This window comes from Poeciliopsis prolifica, unplaced genomic scaffold (genome assembly GCF_027474105.1).
Source record: "Poeciliopsis prolifica strain line A6 unplaced genomic scaffold, Auburn_PproV2 SCAFFOLD014, whole genome shotgun sequence".
Classification (NCBI taxonomy): domain Eukaryota; kingdom Metazoa; phylum Chordata; class Actinopteri; order Cyprinodontiformes; family Poeciliidae; genus Poeciliopsis; species Poeciliopsis prolifica.
The window spans coordinates 5,586,940-5,611,593 of NW_026562389.1; the positions used below are offsets into that span (position 1 = coordinate 5,586,940).

The 24,654-nt window shown below is 36.8% G+C and overlaps 2 protein-coding genes across 3 annotated transcripts; both read left to right on the forward strand.

The window, feature by feature from the left end:
* The first annotated feature begins 382 nt into the window (after window positions 1-382).
* tut7 (terminal uridylyl transferase 7) lies at window positions 383-15,496 on the forward strand. Of its 2 annotated transcripts, none has more exons than XM_055039420.1 (29): window positions 383-467; window positions 1,506-1,929; window positions 2,492-2,646; window positions 2,733-2,849; window positions 2,981-3,158; window positions 3,286-3,374; window positions 3,579-3,630; window positions 3,778-3,847; window positions 5,261-5,387; window positions 5,494-5,610; window positions 5,737-5,874; window positions 6,138-6,315; window positions 6,984-7,657; window positions 7,737-7,887; window positions 8,494-8,580; window positions 9,396-9,496; window positions 9,648-9,705; window positions 10,198-10,301; window positions 10,380-10,469; window positions 10,553-10,666; window positions 10,751-10,828; window positions 11,386-11,563; window positions 11,632-11,679; window positions 11,792-11,883; window positions 11,958-12,073; window positions 12,168-12,358; window positions 12,944-13,017; window positions 13,098-13,161; window positions 14,119-15,496. In XM_055039420.1, exons 2-29 carry the CDS (start codon window positions 1,524-1,526, stop codon window positions 14,175-14,177), a joined length of 3,906 nt encoding a protein of 1,301 aa, XP_054895395.1. In that variant the 5' UTR covers window positions 383-467; window positions 1,506-1,523; the 3' UTR covers window positions 14,178-15,496. The 2 variants fall into 2 exon arrangements, with proteins under 2 accessions (XP_054895395.1, XP_054895394.1); XM_055039419.1 differs by lacking the exon at window positions 383-467 and adding an exon at window positions 500-674.
* Window positions 15,497-17,012: 1,516 nt separating this feature from the next.
* On the forward strand, window positions 17,013-22,373 carry isca1 (iron-sulfur cluster assembly 1). The gene is made up of 4 exons (XM_055039434.1): window positions 17,013-17,144; window positions 20,078-20,131; window positions 20,635-20,740; window positions 21,381-22,373. The coding sequence occupies exons 1-4, from the start codon at window positions 17,043-17,045 to the stop codon at window positions 21,527-21,529; spliced, it is 411 nt and encodes a 136-aa protein (XP_054895409.1). The 5' UTR covers window positions 17,013-17,042; the 3' UTR covers window positions 21,530-22,373.
* The last annotated feature ends 2,281 nt before the right edge of the window (window positions 22,374-24,654 follow it).

The following is a 24,654-nucleotide window of genomic DNA, read 5'->3' on the forward strand; positions in this document are numbered from 1 at the left end:
TCAATTTTCATTTTATAGTTTTATTTCCTGCAAAAATATATCCTTCTTTAGTACTTCCAGGTTCTGCTTTATTTTACTTGCACTATCATTGTACTGTTTCTCTAGTGACTTCCTTCTTTATTGCAATGTAATTCAAGTTACAATAAATGTATTTCTTTGACGAAAACCTGTTTTAACTTGCGGCTCATGATCTTACATGTGCAATAAGTTCTTTTGTTGCTCTTCTTTTTATGTCATGATTTACCTAATTTAATGTGTTTTAATCAATGTCGTCATATTTATTTCCCATTTTTATTGCAGCGTTCATCTTTTGTTTTATTTTATAGTATATTGGGGGCCATTTATCTTTCAAGACATGAATATTTTATTTGGAACTGTGTGACTTTAATGCTCATAAAAAAAGCCTGTCCTCGTCCTTTACGTCATCTTTCAAACTCAACAGTAAGACAACATGAACAACCCGACAAGTATGTATCATGTCCACGAATATAACGCATTTTAACAACGTGTTCTCTTGTATCTGTCTCGTAACAAAAGGCTTCATAGACCACAGCTACCGACGGAAAGAAAACGCAACCACAAAACGTAACATTAGCATCTGGGCTAACTGTGCAGCTATCCTAAGTGGCAAGCTAAATATTAGCAGCTAGCATTAGCTATGCTACGACGCGGCGGTGAGCTCTCTCAGATTATCCAGCATTTATGTTATTTGTTGGTGACGTTCGTAATTGGTGTGGTTTAACTCGTGGACGTGGGAGCGGGAATTCATGCTACAGATGCTGCTAACTTTAGCTAAAAAAAAAACCTGGCAGTCATTGGTAAATGACTCAGTTAGCCACGTACATTGAGCCGTGTTGCCTAATAGAAGTCCATCCGAAAATAGCAGCCTTAATGTTTGTTGGTTCTATGTTTTACTCTTATAGTTTTATGTCTCCGTTAATTTTGTTTTCGACATTCTTCCCGTCGAATAAAATGTCTACTCTTGTCAATATCTAACAATAAAAGGTAGAGGTTAAAAGTCAGAAAACAAGCTGATAAGAGTACAAACACCGATTTGAAGCGGATATATATAGTTTTAGTCGTGTGGATTCTGACTGAAGAACTATTAATGCTGGTTGTTTCGTTTTAAATTATTTGTTTTCCTCAGAAAGAATTTGCATTAAAAGTCGGAGGGTTTGAATATGGTTGAAAAGCTTTTATTTAACTTTTTTTATTACAGAAATACTGTTGCAAAACAATCTCTCAAAATGACTAAAATTGCTAAAAACAAAATAGTTACAAGTTTCCATAGCTACTGCTGGACTACTAACACAATTCATGTGGGTCATTTGAATTGTCTGTGTTATTTTTGTTCTGTTGTGTTTTTTGCACTGTTTTATTTGAAAAGAGTTCCAGAATTGTATAGTACAGCTTTTATTTGAATGCTGTTGTTTATTCTTACATTCTTTACACCTTGGACAATTCAAAAAAACAATTCTAAATTACAATTACATGTCATCCTGCAGTTACAGCAAAAGTAAATCATGGAAAACTCAAGCAAACCCTATAGGTCTAAACAAAAAAACAGGGAGAAGGGAACTACAGCATCAGACAAGGGAGAAAATTGGAAAATGCAGGACCAGATTCGTGGACATAGCTCACGATCGGAGGAAGGTCAGCACGGCAAGAAGAGCCAGGGTGGTCCCTACAATGCAAGTCCCAAGAAGGGAGGCCTGGGACCCCTGGGCTACTCGCCTGGTGGATTCAGAGGTGGTCAGAGCCCCTCTCAGAGAGACGACCTCCGATGGAGTTCAGTGAACAATGATTTCAGTCAAGAGGAAATTTGGAGAGGACAGTCACAGCAGCACGACTGGAGGAGGAGAAACGAGGGAGAAAGTTCAAATGAGTGCGGAATGAGAGAGTACACAGATGACATCGCTCATAAACCTGGTGAGATCTTTTGAAAAATTATGTGTGACAAAAGAAGAATACAAACTAAAACTAAAATTTGTTCAAACGTGGTAATCACATTGTTCCAATGAAGTTGTGATGTTTGGTGAAGCATAATAAAAACAAAATACAGTGATATGCAAATCTTTTTACTTATATTCAATTCCTGCAAACACAAGATTTTCCTAAAATGTTTTAGGAACATTGTTTAATGTTCCTAAAACATTCAAGCGGAAAACTTTGTGGTTTTTAAAATAGTAACTCATTTGGAATTTGATCCCTGCAATATGTTCCCAAAAAGTCAGAACAGAAGCAACAAAACATTTGAAAAGTTAAGGAATACGCAAACATTTGTTTGGAACATTCCAGAAGTGAACAGGTTCATTCAAAACATGGGAGTGTCATAATAGGGAATAAAGGCTCTGTTTTTATTTGTGTTTTACACAACATGCCAACTTTGTTGGGATTGGGGTTATATATTAAATCTGTTAGAGTTCCCTGCATACCATTCCTGATATGTTTACACATCAAGGATTAATGACTTTAATTTCTTATTCTGAAGGAAGAAGACGGAGAAACAGAAACAAGAAGAAAGGCTTTGCTGAAGAGAGTAAAGGCCTTGAAATGGAGGAAGCCAGAGTCTCAGTTCAAGACCTCCAAAACGCACGCCAAGCAGAGAAAAGACTAAAGAGAGAAGAGATATACTTACTAAGGAAGGTACCAACTGTTAAATACACAATATTTAAACTATTTATATGTTGAGTTCAAAAATATTGTACTAGTGACTCTTGGGTTTTTTTCAGAATTCCCATGGCAATCCTGGTGCAGTTTACACCTGCGCTTTGTGTGATATTCCGTTGGAATCTATATCTCATGCTTTCAAGCACGTCAGAGACAAACGGCATAAGAAGAGGGCTCGGGTAAGAAATTATTTTGAATTATTTTGCAATTTTAATAATATTTGGGGCTGTAGTTTGACAAAATGTGATAAAGTTAAAGGAGTTTGAATCCTTTGGAAAACCATTGTGTATGTTTTTATTTGTGTTCACAGGAGAAACAGGAGCAGCTGATGCTAACAGAGATCATGCCTCCTGGTCCAGAGCACATCAGTGCAGTGACTGCAGCTCTAAAGGCAGTTGTCCAGGAGCATGGGATGAATGACGAGGATGTTTTGAAGAGAGAGAGTGTTGTTTCTGTCATGCAAGATGTTCTACTGTCCGTCCTCCCAGGTGAAATCTAAATTTTTTTATCTAATGACCTGTATGTCACAGATTGTCGGGTCACACTATTTAAATCTATTGACTAATTTGTGACAGTTCTATTGGAGTCTTTTTTTTAAATCTTCTCGTCTTGCAGAAATACGGCTCAGGCTTTATGGCTCATCTTGCACAAAGTTTGGATTTAAAGACTCTGATGTCAACATTGACGTTCAGTACCCACCTCACGTAAGTTAGAGTTTGTGAATTTGACAGTTTAAATGCATTTTTTATCACTATGTGTGACACATGGAATAATTTTCACATTAGTCTTGTAAATTGTTTTTTAATCTTGCCACATGAAAATGTATTCTTATTTTGGGTTGTAGATTTTCCCACATTCATCTCATTTCTTATTGATGTGTAAGGGCCTTTATTGGAATTTATTCACAGATGCATCAGCCAGATGTCTTGTTGGTGGTTAAGGAGGCCGTCTCTGTGAGTCGTAAGTCACCTTATTCTTCAAACCGTCCCCTAACGGAAAAATCACACCATAACAATAAAAACTGTCACGCTACTAATGTGCATTATCTGATTTCATGTCTTCTGTTTTATTTATTTTTTATTTATTTATTTATTTAATTCTTTTCAGCTTTTTTTCTTAATGTGGAAGCAGACTTTCATGCCAGGGTGCCTGTGGTAATCTGTAAAGAAAGAAAGAGGTCAGTGCCAATGATTAGACTCTGGGTGAAAATATATTTTAAAATTAGGAGTATTGCTTGGCTTAATTAAGCAAAGCAGGAGCCCATGTTGATACCTTGTTGAAGTTTTCTTTATATTTGTCAGTTGCCCTATTTTCTTCATGTGCAAAGAAGTTGAAACACCTTATTTTCTTCACACTAAAAGCCAAACTATGAGATCATTTACTGAGAATTGTCTCAAGGAATAGCTCTCCCAATCTTGAAAGGGTTTTCCTTTCAAGATATCGGGTTTTACATTAGATCTTTTTCTTTTCAGTGTTTATTTTTTGATGTATTTTTTCCACTTTTATAAATATCACTGTTACGCAGTTCAAAGCTGAATTCCTGTGTCTAGTAGCTTTGCAGTCCTTGTTGAGCGCAACTTCAACAAGGACGTTGGCGTTGCTGCCAGACTGGGAGACAGACTGGAAAGCCGGTCTGTCTTTCAGTCTTTTTTTTAAAGGTTGCCCCACAGTGAAACTGATGCTGCAAGAGCAGAAAGGTTTCAGTTTTACAGGCACATCTGCAGTTGAATATAGCAACAATTGAAAAACTTTACACAAACATTGAAATAGATGAAAGTAATGCTATATTTATAACACAACTTCTTTGTTAAAATACCGTGAGGTGGAAGACAATCACACCAGATAATTTCTGAATGTTTCCTCTTGACAAAGATTGTAGTCTTTATCACATTCTACTGAACTTTTAAAATAGTCATTGGCTTCTTTCTTAACTTTGTTGATGAAACAACTGATGTTTAATTATGCATCACAAACTGTGTTTCTCTTAATATGTGCAAAACCTTTTCAATATTCTGTGAATGTCGAAAAAACACAGTTTTGCAATTGCGATGTCTTATTGAGATTTTGGTCAAACTTCTCACACTTGGGAGCGGTTACGTATATCATATGGCTTTTTGTGGAAATTGTAGTTGTAGCTGGCAATTTTACAGAACAGCTATGGATTCAGCATGACAAACTCAACATTTAATGAGCAGTGTTATGCTGTGAGGCGTCTGAAAACGGCCGCCCATTGTAAAAGGAGGCTAATGCCTTCAAATAAGCACTTTATTGTTGTATACAAACTGGAATAATGCAAAGCAAGTGAATCCATTGCAGTTTTGCAACGGAATCACCATTTTGTGAACATTGCTTTTAATTGAAAAGCGTAATTTTATTTTAAGCTGGTGTTTTTCCAACAAGCAAATTTATTTTTGTAATTGCAATTAGCGCAATTTTATGGTTGTTTTTTGGCTGCATCTAAATTCTAGATGCATTCAACAAAACAAAAAGAGCCAACTGGGAATAGATAAGTTTACAATATATTTTATGTATCTGTGGGTACAAAACTTGTGAAGTTTTCATGACAGAAAAATATAACTTAAATCAACAGTGGCTTCATCTGCAAAGTGAGCGCTGGGAATGAAAATGCTTTCCAGACCACTTCCTACTTGTCTGCTCTTGCCAACATGGAACATCTTCTCCTTCCTCTGGTCTTGGGCCTCAGACATTGGGCACAGGTATGTCTCCTATTTATCCCAGACTAACCAGGCTGTTTGTAAAGCTGATGCACCATGCATATTTTCATGTTGATAAAACTTACCTTGATTTTCTGCTTTTATGTAGATCTGTGAAATCGACCGTCCAGAGGAAGGAGGGCTGCCTCCATATGTGTTTGCCCTCATGGTTATCTTCTTCTTACAGAAGCGTAAAGAGCCTCTCTTGCCAACTTATCTGAACCAGGTGGTGTGTTTTTTTGTTTTGTTTTGTTTTTTTTACATTTGAGAAATAAATACAATCTGAAACCGATGTTTAGCTCTGTCCATTTGCTTTCTGTAGGAACTAATCTTGGGATTTTATTGTATTTAGATTAAGGTGTTTTCAATGAGTAGGCTTTCAGCCTTCAACCTCACACATACTGATGAAGTATATATTCACTGGACCTACAACGTCCCTTCCTCCAAAGAATCCTCCCAGCCAGCAGAGAGCTCCACCATGAAGGGGAAGGTAATCATAAAAAAAAACAATTAGCTAATTTTAAATAGTTTTTAAGATGAGTAAAGTTTACCATCATCAGAGTAAGATGTTTCGTCTATAACAGATCTGCAAAACTTAACAAGAAGCATGGAAACAAAATCAGTAAAACACAATCAAAACATCTAAATAAATATAAATTGAGTTTATGTTTATTGTGAAAAAACTGAACATGTTTTGCTTCAAACATTTCAGAGGTATTAATTTAACTCATGCAAGTTGGGTGTGACTTTCAGGTACCACTGGTGTTCCAGAGTCCCCGTCTACCAGTGGAGGTTGGTCTCCTCTGGATAGAAATGCTTCGCTTCTACTCACTGGAGTTCAGCATGGCCGACAACGTGATCAGTGTGCGAACCAACACGGTCCTCTCTCGAGAGATGAAAGACTGGCCGAAGAAACGCATTGCTATCGAGGGTCAGAAGCTCTTTGTAGTTAACTGTTCTCATTTGTAAAATACACTATATAGTGTTCATACCTTTTGAAAGTTTTTCACTTTAAAACCATAAACTTTATTAACTTTATTTTCAACATATCAGGACACAACTCATTCAAATTTTTTGCTTCAAGAAATTTGTTTTACTTTTGCACATTAATTTAGATTTTTACTCGACTACCTTGATATTTGGTGGCACCTGAAAGCTCTGAAGGCTGAATACATATCTTTAGTCGGTTAAGTTTTTAAATTAATTTACATTTTGTTTGGACAGTGATGCACCAAGGGGTTAGGACATGGGATCAGGTGGCTCACTTTTTATTAATTTTATTCATTCATTCTAAATTCCAGTTTACTTGTCCTGCATAGATGGACAGTTTTCAATGCCGCTTGCCCATTCCTGGCTCTTCCCCATTTTCTATGACAACTGCATCATAAAAAACAGGAACCAGAAGACCAAAGTGGTCTCGAAGGCTTATATAACAACAGCAGTTCTTTAATGTCTTATGATAATAAGCTGTTCAGTGATTTCTAAACTCTCAAAATAATTTTAAAGTCTATTCTCTGAGCTGCAGGTAGGCAGTGGAAGGACTGGAGTAATTACTTGTGAAAACATGCCTTAACACTGAGAAAATGTGCTGTTTTTCAGACCCGTTTGCTGTAAAGAGAAACGTGGCCCGCTCTGTGAACAGCCAGCAAATGTTTGATTACATCCTCCACTGCCTCAAAACTACATACAAGTACTTTGCTCTTCCGCTCAGTACGTCTGTTGCTAACCACAAAGATGAAGCCAAGCAGGGCCTGAAAGAAGGAGCCGGTGGTCTGTCTGTTTTCAGTCAGCTCTCCCTTGATTCCCCCAGTCAGACTCAGGGTGCAGATGATGGCCCTGATGACTCTGACTGCATTATTGAAGAAGAGGAAGAAGTTGAGGAATGTAGCGACTCCGACGAAGAACAGGAGAAGGAAAAGGCCGACCTGGGCAAGAGTAGCTTCTCAGAGGATGAGGAGGATGAGGAAGACCAGGATGAGGATCTTGATGTTGATAATCAGCCGCATGATCGACAGCACTTGGACAGCTTTACAACAGAGGACGAGGACATTTTCTCTGTGGATGAGATCTCAGGAGAGGAACTTCTCTCTGACGAAGAGCCTCAGGATTTGGACACACCTGGTTCTCTGGATGAAGAAGAGGAAGAGGAGCTGGCACATGTCAGGCTTTCACCTTCAGTGAGTAAAGCTAAAAATGAAAGCACCAAAAATCAAAACCAACAGCAAAGCCAATGTGCTTATGAGTTCACCAAGCAAGCTTTTACCAAAGGAAAGGTAAGTTTGGCGCCATTTTTTACTTTTAGCATCTAAAATCTTAATCATCCGAATTAAGCTCACTATAATACTTTTGTAGTCACACATGGTGGTGTGCAGCTTGTGCAAACGTGATGGGCATCTAAAGAAAGACTGCCCGGAGGATTTTAAGAAGGTGGAGCTGGATCCGCTGCCTCCGCTAACGCCAGACTTCCTCAGTGTCCTTAACAGAGTCTGCGAGCAATGCTACAGTAAGTACTGGCATTCAGTTTATTCACTTTGGGGAGCTGTCCTGTACTTTTCTTGCAGCAAACGAAAAGTTGAGAGAACTAATCTCTTTAATAAATAAATGTGACTTAAAATTAAAAACCTCTTTCTTTATTGAAAGTCATTTCATTATCTGAAACATTTTAAATCTGACCAAAACAACCGAAAACAGACAAAAATGTAAGAGGGCAAATACAGTTTTGCACCACTCCATGTGTTTTTCAAAAATCGTCCAGTGTGTGCAACATCTTAAAAGGATTATTGAAGTTTTCTATTCAGTAGTTGTGTTGTTTGATGCATGCCCTATGAGCTAGAAGATTTAACGATAAGCATAAATAATATCCAGACACACTACAAATCTGTCGTATTTGTTTCAGGCTACATTGAATATTCTTAATATATTCATGTTACATCTACTTCCATTGAATTAATTTAGTGCTTGTTTCAGTCAAAGAAGGAACACCTTGAGGGAGGTGGTGGTTAAATACATTTACGATGACTCTTGGTGGCTTTTAAATGTGATGACTTCACTGTTATGTCCAAGTTACCACAAAGTGGTTTGTGTTCTAATTTTTATTTGTTTTTTTTAGCTGATTTTGCCCCTGATGACCTGGAAAATGGTGTAAGAGAGCTCATCCTTCAAGACTTGGAGAGCTTTGTTAGACGACAGTTTGCTGGTAAAGTGAATCATGTTCTTCATCATATTATTTGGTTTAGTTTTTTTTATATCAAAACTAGCTTTTTGACCTTTCAGTCAAGGGAAAAAATTTTTCCATAATAGGCGAAGCAGCTGCCTGGTGCTTCTACTTATAGTATTTGATCATCAGGAAGTTTAGCAAGTTTGATGAAATCAGAATATTTGTCAGTTTGCTTATCTGGAACATATTTGTGTGTGTTAACGGTGTGTTAACACTGGTCCTAGAATTAAAGCAGTGGTTCTTAACTTTTTTTGAGGTACAGAACCCACCAGTTTCATATGTGCATTCACTGAACCCTTCTTTAGTGATAAATAAAATATATATTTTTTTCCAAATTCAAGACATAGGAATATGCTTTGTTTTTTTACTGGTGCACAAAATGAGCCATGCATGAACATCACCTTGCTCAAAGAACAAAACCAACACAGTGCATGAACTCACTACAAATTACGGTATTACTTTTTTCTGGCACCCCAAAAATATTTTGGGCTCATAAAAGAATTTCAGCCCGCTCGTCCCCCAAATTTTTTTTGTTGTTGCTATTTTACTAATTAAAAACAAATGTGGAGTTTAAAAATAATTTAACATTTTTTAATAACTTAAATTTTTTTTAAATTTGAAATTTAATTTGGTTATTTGTTGTTTTGAATCCACAAAATACTTTTTTACTTTTCCCCATCTCCATGCAGCTTCAAGAAGTGTTCCCTTAATTTTTCCGGTGCAAGACAATAGAGTTGCTCAACTTGGCATTGCATAATATTGTTGGTTCTTTTTGGTCCATTTTTTCTGCGCAGGGGCTCGACTACAATTGTTCGGCTCATCCAAAAATGGTTTTGGCTTCAGGCAGAGTGATCTTGATATCTGCATGGTTTTGGAGGGAAAGGAATCCATGGATGTAAGTTATTTATCCGTTTGTCGGATTTCTTTACTTGTTTATTTGATGGCAATTATTGTAAACATTTTATGTCACACTAATTAAAGTTTGATCACAAAATGAACTTCTTTTTCTGAAGAAGGAAGCATAAGAATACACTTTTCTCTGACAGGATGTTGACTGCATTAATATCATTAAAGGCCTGGCAAGACAGCTGAAGAAACACCCAGGTATGACAGAGCAGCAGTGATTAAATGGACTAGATAAGAAATCCTCCAATCCAGGCCTCCAGGGCCGGCGTCCTGCAGGTTTTAGATGTGTTTCTGCGTCAACACACTTTGGAGAGCTCGGCCGTACTGAGGAGGTCATTCAGATGTTTGATTGAAATGTGCTGAACCAGAGACACAGCTAAAAAGTTACATTACACTAGGATTGGAGGCCTGGATTTGAGGACCCCTGGATTAGAGATTGATCTATCTATGTTGTTGTACAACTTATTTTTGTTTTTATTTTTTTAGATTAGATTAATTAATCTTGCAGTAAAAATATTCTAGTAATATCAATTTTTTTTTCAGTTTAAATCAAGGGTTGACTTTTTTGTCTGATTTTGTAAAGTTGAAGCTGCTGTTTAAGGAACATTAATTAACACTGTTTATATTAAAATATGTGAATTTCCCCACTGTGGGAAAATAAATAATACTTCTCTTGTATTCTGTTGCCAGGTCTCAGGAATATTCTGCCCATCACCACAGCTAAAGTACCCATTGTTAAGTTTTACCATCTTCGCACTGGATTAGAGGGAGACATCAGCCTCTACAACACACTGGTAGGAATCAACTCCTGTCCTTTGCTTTATTTATTATTATTGGCAGGCCATTGAAAGATGCTGTTTTTTCCCCCCCAGGCCCTGCATAACACACGCCTGCTAGCATCATATGCTGCAATAGACAGAAGAGTGAAGATCCTCTGTTATATTATGAAGGTTTTTGCAAAGGTGAACGCGCTTAATGTACTTGACTAAAGCATCTTTTTTTGGTTTGTTTCTGCAGTATCTTATTTTCTGCTTTCCCTCTAAAGATGTGCGATATTGGAGATGCTTCCCGTGGCAGCCTCTCATCCTACGCCTACACTCTCATGGTGCTGTTCTTCCTTCAGCAGAGAAACCCACCAGTCATCCCTGTGCTGCAAGAGGTACAAACAACATACCGTTAAAATGTCCAAGCTGACCTTTTTGAGCTAGAATCTTTCATTTATCCACGTGTTGTTGTTTTTCAGATTTATGGTGGAAAAACGAAGCCGGAAGTTCTTGTTGATGGCTGGAACGTCTATTTCTTTGACGATTTAAAAACACTGGTGAGAATGTTACTTAAAGTGCCTTGCAAAGGAATACGGGACCTATTTTATATTGTATTTTTAAAACAATGCTTGTGTGGGTTCATGTCGACGAAAGCATTTGTGAAATTGATCCCGTGTGTACAATATAATTTCATTAAATAATGTGGTGGAGATATTTGTTTTTTTAAAGGACCCGGTTATGTGTGTACAAGGCCTTAGATGATTTACTACAGCAATGTTGGGCATCATTGTGAAGAAGAAAAAATGAAACAAATGTTATTTTAAACATTTTTTCTTCTTACGGATAAAAGCTTGAACAGTGCATAGGCTTTTAGATGTTGGTTTCTAAAATGACTATGCAAGTCTTTAAGGATACAATGAAAAAGCCCTCAAATCTATACAACACTTTACAGATTTTTATTCTGAATCATCTTAAAAAACTTCTATCAATTTCTCTTTCAGCTTCACACAATCATTTGTTGGTCACCATAACTACTTAAGCAAGGCACTATTTGTGCTCATGTAAAGCAGTAAAGTTCCTGTGTGGATCAAATGTTATTATCTTCCACCTGCAGCCTTGCCACTGGCCACTGTATGGACAGAACACTGAGTCTGTGGGGGAGCTCTGGCTCGGTCTGCTCCGCTTCTACACCGAGGACTTTGACTTCAGAGAGCATGTCGTTTGTATCCGACAGCATACCCGCCTCACCACGTTCAACAAACAGTGGACATCCAAATACATTGTCATTGAAGGTCAGTTTTACCGACAATCAAAGTTTTCTGTCGGATGGTTTCCCAAATTCTCTCTTTTCTCATTCCAGATCCTTTTGACCTGAATCATAATTTGGGTGCTGGTCTCTCCAGGAGAAGTATGATTTCTGTTCCTTTATTTGACATCCATATATTTATGGTGTCAGTATTTTATATATGTATTCTTATGTGATACCCCATTTCATGATTTTTTTTTTGTCATCTAAACAGTGACAAACTTCATCATGAAGGCATTCATCAATGGAAGAAGAGTGTTTGGCACACCCATGAAAGGTTTACCACCAGAGTATCCCAGCGAAATGGTGAGTTTTGAAAATCTAGACCCCATAGTTTTAGATTTATTTTTTATCACTGCTATTCTAAATCTTGTGTGCAGGAGTATTTCTTTGACCCTGAAGTTCTGACTGAGGGAGAAGTTGCACCAAACGATCGCTGCTGCCGCGTCTGTGGAAAGATCGGGCACTTTTTGAAAGACTGCCCCATGCGCAACAAGTGGGTATAATCAAAACCCGTTTCTTTAAATTGATTCGTGTTTCCAACTCAAATGTTTGGGACGTTATGTGATGCACTGCATGTTTTGTCCTAGGCCCAAACACAGGCGGGAATCGGAGAACAGGCTAGAGCACTTTCATGATTCAACAGAGGAGTTCATGGATCCAATCAGGTATAGGAATGAACACTGGAAGAAACGAGATGCACTGGACATGCGCTGCTGCTTCCTGTGTGGATCAAGCACCCACATAAAGAAGGACTGCCACCTTTACAGAAGCCCTGCAGGTTCTTGGATGGATTTTTTTTTTCCTCAAAGATATTTATTATTAAATTTAAAAAAAATCTTGCTATTATGAGTTCAGTCTATAACCTGAAAACATTTAATTTTGGTAATTTCTGTAGAAGTTTTGGAATATCACCTGGAGTTTCTAACTCGATGTTTTACTCCAAAGTATTTTGGAAAATTGTTCTCAGATAAGAGTTGAATTGAGACGTCAGTGTCTTTGGGAATGACAATGAAAGAAAGTAAAGAGTCCTATGTAAAGTGTGATGGAACAGGGGAAAAAAGAGAAGCATCTTCTTTTAGGATGAAGACAGTTCCAGATGTCAAACCTCATAGTTAGACAAATCAACTTGCTCATTGTGTTAGAACAGAAAGTAAATGCAGCCAAAAGTTGGATCAGTTGTAGGCTTTTATGCATTAGACAAGATGAAATTGAATATATTAGCTTCTTTATTTTCTTCAAACATAACAGTTTATTAAAATATTGGTTTTGTTAAAGTTCTTAACCATTAGAGATCTACACAACATATTGATGAATAAATTGGAGATGTATCTTGCATTCTTCATCTAAGTTTGTCATTTTGCAGGTAATGTGAAAATGGAGAACGTTATGTCCTCCTCATCAAGCCACCTTAAAAATATGAGAGAGAAGGAGAAACAGGTTTGTTTTCTTGAACTAAATCCAAAATCATAGTGATTTTCTCTCATGATCTGCTGTATAATATTGTAGTTGTTTTTTAGGGCTTAGCTGCACAAGAAGAGAGGAGAAGGAAGCACCAGAATGTAATTCTAAGTCCACAAGCAGGTATTTGAGTTTCCAGTGTCTTCACGTGTGCCACACATTTATTCCGACTGCATTGCTAATTTTACATAAGATGTACCTTAATTTATTATTTTGACTATGTTTGAGAGAAATTTGTCTGTAGAAATGTAGTTTTTCCCATTTGGTTGTAAAGGTATTCTGTTCTCGGCCCAATGTATGTTATCTTATCCACAAACAGCTAATTTCTCTTATGTTGATAAAGATGTAAACTTAGGACAAAACGTAAGAAAGAATTTGCCAGTTCCTCTCTACCAGAGCCAGACAGACAACAACAACAAAAATCCTTAGGATTTGATATAACTATTACAGATATTTCTGCTTTACAGATTTTACTTAAAATGACCTGAACTATCCCAGTAAAATCCCAGTTAAATCAGAGGATTCTTAGCACTGCCATTAGATGCTTAGCTGCTTTGACCTTTAGCTGACCTCATAAAGGAGACTCATCTTTTTTTCAGACATAATAAACCAGCAAAAATTAATGTAGCATGCTCATTTATGATGTTTCAGCTCTGTGGTCCATTCACTTCTGTCACCAGTAGATGTTCTTTGAAAAAGGCAATTAACATAGCTTTTTTTATATTCTGGGTGATTGTCTTTAGGGTTGGTGAGAGAAGAGAATAAGAACATTGCATATTTGTACCATTCCCAGATTCCACCATGTTCCTCTAGACTGTGGGATACAGTCTTGCTTTTACTTTGGCTAAATTTTTGCGTCTTTGTCCTCCTCCTATTTGTTTTCTTCATGTTTAAAGAACATGTTTTGCTAGTTCATTTTTGTTGGATTTAGTAGTAAAAATAAACCCTTTGTGAATCTATTTGAATGGTGTGTGTGTGTGTGCATCAGTCTTGTATTTTTTTTTTTTTTTTCGTTTAATCTTGTCTGGATAAAATTATACTTGCACAAACCTTAACATCTGCTTTCTGGTGTTGTCTTAGGTAGCTTAGCTCGTCGAAATTTAGGTCGTTCTGGTCCAAGGAAAAACCCAGAGGAGTGAAAAGGGCCACTGGACACTCAGACCACAGGATTTCTGCTGTTATCGCCGGAGACTGCATCCCAGATTCGGAGGAAATCCTTAAGTCTGAATGGTACTGGGCCATTGGGTGCCCATTAAAAAGCCAAAGCCTGGACATCAAGACTTGAAGCCAAATAGGGCCTTTTTATGCCTGTTTCCTCCTCAGAGGAGCTTTTAAAGCTTTTGTTTATCAAGAGAAGCCATTATGCATGTCCATTGTCTCTGTTTGCATTCAAGGTTGTTTTTTTTTTTTTTTTTTTTTTTTTTTTTTTTTTTTTTTTCTTTACACTGCAGTCCAATAATAGTAATTTCAGATCCCTCTCCCAAATGCCCTCAAAGATGGTGGGTTACACAAATACTGAAGCGTTGTTTCTGCTCAGATTAATATGAAGAATATTGATGATCTACTCAGTTGGATTCAAAAAACACTGTTTCAAACTAAAATCACCATGTCCTGAAAAAGTTGCTCAGTTTACGTGGTTTTTGTTTTTGAGAGATTAGATTTTTATTGGGATGTAAGAACTTAATGAACATTTTAATGACAGTGGGTTTTTCTCCTGTACCGTTCTTCTTTTTGTTTCCTAACTATATATTTTAAACCTTCTCTGTTTTTTGTTCTGCACTGAGACCTACTAATTTCTGTCCAAATCCCTCAGAATACTCCATTAAGTCTGGTTTGAAGACAAGGTAAAAATGCATTTTGTTGCAAAACTGCAATTTCCTGTCACAATTTCGCTGCTGTGCTGCTTCTCATCTGCCTGCATGTGATCATCAAAGGACAGAAGTTGATCGTTCTCTGCCGTTTCTTCACACATGCCTGGAAACATGATGTCGGTGCAGCAACACAGTTTGTAGACGATGTTTCATACCTGCACTGGTTGGGATTGAAAAAAACACCAGCTGTTCCAGTTGTCTGTATTTCCTGCTGCAAACTCGACACACATGAAATTATAAATCGTTTCCTTTTGTTGTTAGTGCCACAGATTGGTAGCTGCACTGTGAAGGTCCACAGCCTTCAGTTTTCTTTTGCTGCTTAAATTTGTCTCAAAAGATTTAATTCATTGTTAATTATGGAAATTCTGCCTTTATTGTTAAATTTTCTACAAAAAAAAGTTTTTGGTTTTGTGGTCAGTTCTAATGTCACAATAGATTTTATTGTCAGCCTTCTTAAATTTGTTTTATGGACTCAAATGATCAAAGCTTTCATATGTAATTAAGGAATCCTGATCCAGGCATGAAAGGCTGGCTTTCAATCCATTTTGTCTGGGGAAAAAAACAATTATACAGTAATTTACAATCCAGTGGGGAGTCTTTCCTTTTTGTTGTCAAATACTGCCTGATGTGCACTTCTATGAAACATTTATATAAATATATACACTACCTAAAACTTGCAATCATTGCTCAGATTTGAACTAATAAATCTTAAATTGAGACTAAAACCTACTGCTCAAAATTGTGTGGTAATTCATTTTGCCACTTTAGCAGGGTAAAAAGTACACTCTGGCACAATTCATGTTCAAAAGAATCTCCATTTTATTATTGTGCACCATCACCTCCAACATAGTGAAATACTAAAGTTATTGTTCATTGTTGGTATTCACATGTCATTCACTCATTTGTTTCCCCCAATATGCCTATGCTCCTAGCTTCAATTGAACATTTAATTGCGAGGCAAAAATGAATTGCTTTCAAGTTGTATTTTGAAAGTAATAAAGCTCTATTTTATTAACTTGGCTAACAGTTCAATCATCAGCTACACCTACTTATCCTTGCATGGTGGCTGGTGCTCATCTGCAGGAATCATTTGGCAAGAAGTCAATACACAAAATGCAAACTGCAGAAAGGAAGTTTGGACTTAAACACTAGTTGCTGCTCATTGTATTGCAGTGCAGTCCAGTTCTATAAATAGTATTTGCTAGGATAGCCTAACATATGTAAATTATGTAAAGAATTTTATGCAGGTATAATAAAAATAAAAAAGATGCAGTACATTTACAGATTCAGTTCTTAACTTTAATGTGCAAAGGCAATGGAGATATGCTGTTCCTCATTAGTTGTTAAAATTTGGTGATAGTGGATTTATTTGTAGGCATTTCCAAATGGCAAGTAGCCCATTTAACAGAAAAACTGCAACTTTTCTCAGTGACTTTGGTTCGTTAATCAGAATCTCCAAATGATTCCATCCTTTAGGACAAATACTTGTTGCTATTAATAATACGTTTTATTTAAAGCGCGTTTCAAAGTACTCCAGGACACTGAAAACAAGATAAAAACATAAACTAACAAACCATCTGCAACTTTCATAAATGAAATATTACAGTGAATATGTAGATTAATTATTACGATCAACATTTTATTGTAGAATTTATAAAGTTTTGAAACTGGATATGTCGAACAGTCATCGCACTTTCTTTATGTTCCCCTTGTTGTTAGGAAGTGGGCGGTGCTGGGACATAATTAGATCGTGACGGGTACACAACGTTCCGATCTATTATGTTTTCCACATGGAATCCAAAAGCAACAGCTTGAATAAATGGCGTTCACCGTGGTGTACCTTTGAGATAATAACCAGGATAATCTCTATGAACACAAAGAATTAAATAAATTTATTCTCAACAAAGTATTGCAGCACATGATCAAGTAAACATAAAAAATAGGATGTTCCAGAGCGTATGGGATGTATTAGAAAGAGGTTACATAACTGAAAATTACGCCTACAGTACTGGACCTCACCCCCTTTTCTCATTGGCTATTCGGCCGCCTGTCAAAATCTTAGCCAATCATTTGTCTGCATTTCTTGCCAGGGGCGTTTTCTAATGTGTTTACACGCTTGCGCAAACCAATGTTATGAATTCTAACAGTATCAACATGTCTGCCTCCTTGATGCGAGCGACCGTCCGGGCGGTCAAAAAAAGAAAAATTGTACCCACAAGAGCCGCGTTAACGCTGGTGAGTCAAACATTTAGTTTGTAAAATTGAAACGGAAACGCGTCTTGTGTCCGTTTGGTAAGTGCGGTTCTCGAAAAGTGCGGCGTTCGACCCCAGCGGCCGTTAATGCGGTGTCAGTTGTGTAAGTTGGCTAACTTAGCAGTAGCTAGCTATCAGTGAATCGATGTCCTGCTGTTGGCTCTGTTAACGAATTGTCATTATTTCAGTTATTGATAAACCGCTTTATCATAGCTGATCCATTTATGCGCGTCCATGTTCTATGTTTTTAAAGTGAAACTTAACTCGACAATAAAATCAACTTCGTAGCCGACTGTTGATACGCATGTTACACCACCAAACCTTGACTTAGACAACGGTCCTCAATTTACATTAATTTCCAAATAATTGTGACATACTGAGTGGAGCTATCCATTTAAGCGCTAAAAATGTTGTATTACGTTTGGCTGAAACCCTAACAGAGTTTTGTCCACCTGCTGATATCAATGGCCAAATCTGGTTATTTTAAAGAAAAACAGGAACTATTGTATGGAGGTCCGATTTTGCTTTTATCTTTGAGACTGATACGTTTCATTAGTTTTTGTTCGTTTATATTTCACTTAGTCTTGCAGAGACAGGATGTCTAGCAAGATAGCAAAAGGAATTGAAAGCATGCACATGCCACAGTAAACAAAACCTTCTCAAGAGAATAGCCTAATGTTTTAAAAAAAAAAGTGTGGGCCACAGATTTCAAAGGATCTTAAAGGCAACTGGGTCACATATTTCTGACAAGTAGCAACAAAACTGCAGATACCCTATTCTACTCTTTATCTGAGACCAGGTCAGACATAGAGCCCTGACTTTCTTCTTTCAAGCTACACCCTGAAGCTCATCAGTCTGAGGCATTTCCCTTCCTGGCCCTGCTGTATAATCTGTCAAATCCTGTCTCTACCCAGAGACATTCTTTTATTTCTCTTAGATAATATCAACATAATGTATACATGTATTCTTCTCACCATTTCACACATTTGGTGATGATTTCTAAAATGGAAATCACTAAAACTTCAACTTGTAATATGAAATAAAATCGGTTCTGATTTTTATGAATCCAGGAAATGGAGCAAAAATATGACCCACAGTAACACATCTACTATCAAATCCCCAAACTGGCACTACTGACTCTTTCTGATGTAGATGAGCTCCCTGTTTTCCTTTGAGCTCCTGATCCCTGATCCCACCCAGTGGAGCAGCTCTATCCAGCTGCTTGGACTCATTCTTTTCGTCATTAGTGGCTGCATGGGCAGAAGGTTAGGAATGCAGGTCATCTGGTAAATTAAAAGCTTCATCTTTTGACTCAGCTCTGTTCAGCACAACTAACAAGGTGCAGTGTCCTCATTGCTGCAAATGCTACACCAAACACACCGATTAGCCCGCAATTTCTAGCCACACTTCCAAACAAAACCCTGAGAAGCATAAAGTGACTGACTGGTTGTTAGCTCATTTCACTCTATTCCACTTGAAGAAAATAAAGTTTGCATCCATTTCCCATGAACACTTGGCAGTCATTGCAATAGCTGTTCAGAATGAAAGTAGCTGATCTATTGTGATTAGTCATATTGCTGCAATTAAACATTTTTAAGTATTAGCGTTTGTGTTACTATAAGTATTTGTTAAACAACAGTCCACCATCTTTAAAGCATAACTTGTTAATGCATTACAGACAAAAAAAAACATGTTCATTATTTATATTTAATCTCATATGATTAAGTGTGACGTTCCTAGCTGTATTTGAACTCAATTGGGCACAAATGATCAATTTTTTAAAAATCCTTGTGTGAATGTTTGACAATATTCCCAATAAAGTTCATATAATTTGTGGCTTCTGTTATATCTTATGTCAAAATAATTATCCTAACACAAAATAATTTTAAAAATCAGAGTGTTTTATCTAAAGTGTTCTATTGATGTAAATTATCTGGTTGTGTGACCAAACAGACCCCCGGTGGTGTCGTAAATGAAATGGAGCGAAAAGCAAGCAGTCAGTGTGATCACGGTTTGTTTGAAATGGGCGGGTTAAAACGTTGCTGATGGAGCCGATCAGCTGAGTGTCTCTGCTCACAGTGCGGTAGCAAGATAATGTGTTTGTCCTCTGGAGATAAAGCCTTAAGTAAATGCTACGTCATGACAAGAGACACAGCCAACAACAACAACAGATCTTCTACAGGAGGACGATGTTACTTAACCCACAAGGAATAACTAGGATCTTTATAATCATATGTTACATATTTGATGAAGATCTAGTGAGGCTAACAGTTGTACATAATGGTCTTGGCTTGTTCTGACAGCAGGCAATCAAATTCCTTTTAAACTGTTCAGTGTAATGAATCAACTGCAAGTTGTGGCACATTTTGGTTTCTATTACCGCTTCAAAATATAAGATCTCAGTCTGTGCATTTTTTTAGGTGCTGGCATCAATAAACAGGTAATAAACAAAGAACACCTGAAATGCATAGCTAACCAGTTACTACATCCATGTAATCCTTTGCTTTCTTGCACTTGATGATGTTGCGATCATCACTGTAAATCAGCACACAGCTCTAGTACCTATGTGTATTTAAAAACAGAAGCACATACTGATGGTCACACTTTAAGTGCTTTAAGGGATTAGCACCTTGTGGCCCAAGTGTTTCAATTCTGACTCCCAAATCCCTTCATGTGATGGCTCAGGTTATTTTGTTACCCTGCAAGTACAGGCTGGAATTTCAGACAAGCTCTTGTATGTTTGTTATGTCTAAGTCAAATGAAAGGTGTCAAATAACAGAAAAAAAATGATGATGCATATTTTTTTGTGTATCCATTGCTGTTTTTTTCTAAGAATGTTTTGTAGAGTTCCAACGTGTTCTTTAGCTCTGTGATTTACGCTTTATGTTCTGTTTTTTTACGTTTCTTTTCTATAGACTCCTGAAGCTGTGAACAAAATCAAATTGTTGTTGCAGGGCAAACCAGAATATGTGAGTATACAAAATGATTCACTGTAATGTTTTTTATTTTTTCCTTCCAGAGACAGTTTATTTTTTCTGTGCTCTGTCAGGTTGTCTGATAAACGGATTTTGGTTTGATGAGTAGCTTATTTTTATACTGCTAAAACAAACAGGTTTCTCTAATTGACATAAAATTGTCTTGAAGTTATTTCTGTTTTTTGAAAATACAAAAACCCTTAGACACGTCTTCTGAAGGAGACTATAGTAGCTCTACAGATTGATTATTGGATTTTTGCTCAACGTCTCGTGTTTACAGAAGCACTGAGACAAGAAGAGCATCAATTCTTAGCCTCACTGTGTATAAACTGAGATTCTGAAATGTGCATTTTTTTTCCCATTAAGTATAATAATTAACTTAAAACCAAGAGGTTTTGAGTTGACTGTTTTACTAAACTGTCTGTTGGAAAATACACCTGTTCTTGTTTGGTTATTAGTTCCTGTGTGTTGATATATGTTTGCTGCATCATCAACAGATTGGTTTGAAAGTGGGAGTGAGAACACGTGGCTGTAATGGCCTGACTTACACTCTGGATTACACAAAGGAGAAAGAGAAATCAGATGAGGAAGTGCTCCAGGATGGTAAGTGTTTTTATTAATCATAAAACAGTCAGAATTCAGGCTACAGAGAGAAACTCAGAAAGGTTTAATTTTTCACACTGGAATCAACATTTTAAGATGGCCTGGAAACAAGAAGACTGTCAAACAGCAACTCCCAAAAATGTATTTGCTTATGAATAATGCACAAACATACTTATAATAAATAATTTTGATGGCATAGTATTACATTATTGCCCGTTAGGTCTCTGTTTTCCTCATTTCTGGTTCTGATCTGTCATTATTATGAAATGTGAAACTCTCTGTGACCTTTAGCAAACATAACCAACTGTTGGTTGTATCAGCTGCAGCGAGACTCCATTTAACAGTTTTAGCACATTTATCATATCTGGAATATAACAGTTAACATATATTAAATTGTAGCGTCCATGTGGTGCATATAGATATTATAATAGTGATATATTGTGCAGCCTTATATGTAAAATGTTACTTCAAATTTTCTTATGACTGAGTATATTTACAGCTATAAGAAAGCAAAAATACAAAGTTAGAATAAAGTTTCTCTACATGTTAAAGCTTTAAAAAAATGTCATTTGAATATTTTTAGTATATTAAACTTTTTATTTAGTTTGAATGAAAAGTGATTTGTTGTGTTTTCCTTCAGGTGTGAGAGTGTTTATTGAGAAGAAGGCTCAGCTCACCCTTTTAGGAACTGAGATGGACTTTATAGAGTCAAAGCTGTCCAGTGAATTTATCTTCAACAACCCAAACATCAAGGGCACATGTGGCTGTGGGGAAAGCTTCAACATCTGAGCATCGCTGAGCTGCTGCCACCCCTCCCTGGTTCAGAACCCCAGCTTTTCCTCTCAAGACCGAGAGACGGCCGACGAGGAAGTTGGGTGTGAGGAAATCAACAGAATGTGGACACCACTCAGTTCCTGCCCCGGCTCTTCCTGCAAACCATTCATACACCATTTCAGTCCAACTATGCATTTTAATTTCCCCTAGATAAGGCTCCAAAACAATCTGTAGTCAAAGCCAGAAATTAATTTAGGTTAAAGTTCCTCCTGTGTTTCACTGTTCTCAGTTCTGTGTTTGAGAAAACATCTGAACCTCAGAAGCTAGTTGTTGTTTTTAGTCTACAATCTTTTTTTTTTCAGTCAGATCCATTGGTAAATGCAGCAGAAGATGGTGCAAGAAGGTGTGTTGATGAAATCAGAGAGCTGGAGTGGTTTTGGTCCTTAAAACTGTTAGGGTTTAGGATGGTAATAAATATCCAGTTTCCACTGAAGTCCAGATGTTAAGGCAAACCAACATCAGCTGTTTGATAAAAGCGCTGCACCGCAGTGTCCTGTTCTTCAGCCTAATCTATGAGATCACTGGAGGAGCTTGAGTGTCTTGAAGCTGTTTTTTCAGCTTGTAACATTGCTATGTATGTATTTATCTACGTGTAAATAGAAAAAAACATGTAAATTCAACAAATACGCACAAAGGAAACGCACAAAACATGTATCCTTATGTAAGAGTACACAAGGTTTCTGGTATTTTGTTTTAGCTCAATCAGAGCCAAGATTATTTGTGTTGACTGTATGCTCTTAAAATCATTAACCTGTGCAATATGTCTGTGTACATCTGAAGAATAAAAAAGCAAAATGGAGTCTTCTGTTTCATCTACAGTTTGCTTTTATGACTTTTAATAGATTTTAATGCTTATTTAGCTTAATTTTATTCAATTTAATTTAATTGTATAACTCCTTTCTGTTTTTATTGCATGAACAGGTTTGGGAAGAAATCCAGACATATTTAGTCATGTGTACTTTCTATGGAAAAGAAAAGCAAAAAAGCACATGTTGCTATGATCATTTAAATTTCAACTTGCTGAATTCAGAAAATTCCTCAGCAATAAGCTGTCTGAATTGCTGAAGGACAGCCTGATTTTTATTTTTTATTTTTTGAGATTGTTGAGTCATGGATGATCTACACAAGCATGGCGATCCTGAAAGCAGAAAGTTTAATGGGATTAAGGTAACTGAGGTAAAAAAGTTATTTAAAATAAGATGCAATTTTGAGTTTGCTCAAATGAATGTTTTTTGACCAAACAAAAATTGAGCCGTCTGTTATCTGTAATGTTGATTTTCGAGACCAGCACTTTGTGACCTCTGCTAACGTTTCCATCCAGGTTCGTTTGAAAACAACAAAAGCAGTTATCTTAAAAATGATCAAGTCACTTTTTTCTATTTTTTGAGTCATGGTCACATTTTGCAGATTTCAAATTCATATGATGCACTGACAGATAAGTTTTCTTTCTAAAGGCTCTTGGTACATCCTATTTGGGTGTTTTTAGCTTTACAAGGCAACCAGCACAAAAAAAAATGCTAATTTTTGTGTGCTGGTTTTGTGGTGGTCTTTTGTTTTTTCAGTTAAGATTGACAGAAAATTTATGAAATACTTTCAAGATAAAAAGTGTAACTTCTTTCAGAGAATGAAAGTATTTGCCATTTCCTACAGTCTGAAAAACATGATTTCCAGTTTATAGTCAAATTTGGTTTCTGTCTTATACTTCTCTTCTCAGGTGTCAGATCTATTGATTGCTTTGGCTCAGAGGAGACCGCCACTTTGTGACATCTCACAGTTTGACACCAGAAACATCAGCAGCACCATGTCCATCCTGAACCAAACAGGGAGAAGCGCTGATCTACGATCCAGAGCCATTCTGCCTGAGAACATCATAAACCTATCCAACAATCACTTTAAGAGGAAAAATTATCTGGTAGAAACTTTTCCAGATTCAATATCTAATCCCTTCACTGTCAAGGCATCTACTCAGGAGGAGGAACTTGTAGCCTGTCCTTTTTGCGGTGGTATAAGAGAAGTAAAAGACACTGCTTGAGCAAATGCTTTTTTTTTTTTAGGGTATTTGAATGAAGGACACAGATTTGCCACACATTTTATTGCCAAACGATGATTGTGGCATAAAAACAAACAAACTAAAAAACAAATCACATTCAATAGTAAAACATTGAATGTATACCCAGATCAAATTAGTCAAATTAGTGAACTTCCAGCACAACTCCCCTGCAGAAATGTCAAAGTAAGGAAATCTATATAACAGCTGAAGGAGATTCATTACTGAACATCACTCACAGGAGTGGCAGTTTGCCAACGACATCAGTCTCCACTGCTGAGATGAGACAGCAGTTCTTTGAGGCCTTTGAGTAATTCTGGTGTTTCGAGAAATCCAAGGTGCATAGCTTCACTTAACATCTAAACAAATATTACGACAGACAAAAGACAAACTGAACTGCAAACCTGGGAAATATTTGCGGTATGACTGGATATTGCTGCAGTGCTGACTGAGAAAACATGAGCGAGAAATAAATGCTCCCACCAAGAAGGAGCGACACTGAATTCAGTTTAATCTGACATGTTTTACTTCCATCCATCAGCCCCATACAAATCGGTGAAACACTAGATTTTTTATTTTTGTTTTTACGTCTTTTTGTGTTGAAACCTGAATCAAACAGGTGTTAAATAATCTTTGGACATTCGTCCTCTGAAATGCCCTTTAATAAATACAGACGCCTGAAAGAGATCCGATTCTGGGTCATTTCACTTGAACTTCTCCAGTGGTTTATGTTTTTGGTGAATAGTTGCAGAAAAGCCTTTAAACATTCCTTTCCTGCCATTGTTCCATGAGGAGGGTCGCAATGGGAAACTAAACACTTTGTTAGTACTAAAATCACCCAATTTTAAATGAGTGCTTGCATGCAAAAATTGAACACTCATATTTAAATGTCCACGAACAAATATCATAAAAGTATTTTAATGAGTGACAGACAATTAAAAAATTGTGGACATTCGGTTATTTTCAAATGATAAAATAATAAAATTGACCAACATAGATATCATCTTTTCAAAAACAACAAACTAAGGCACTA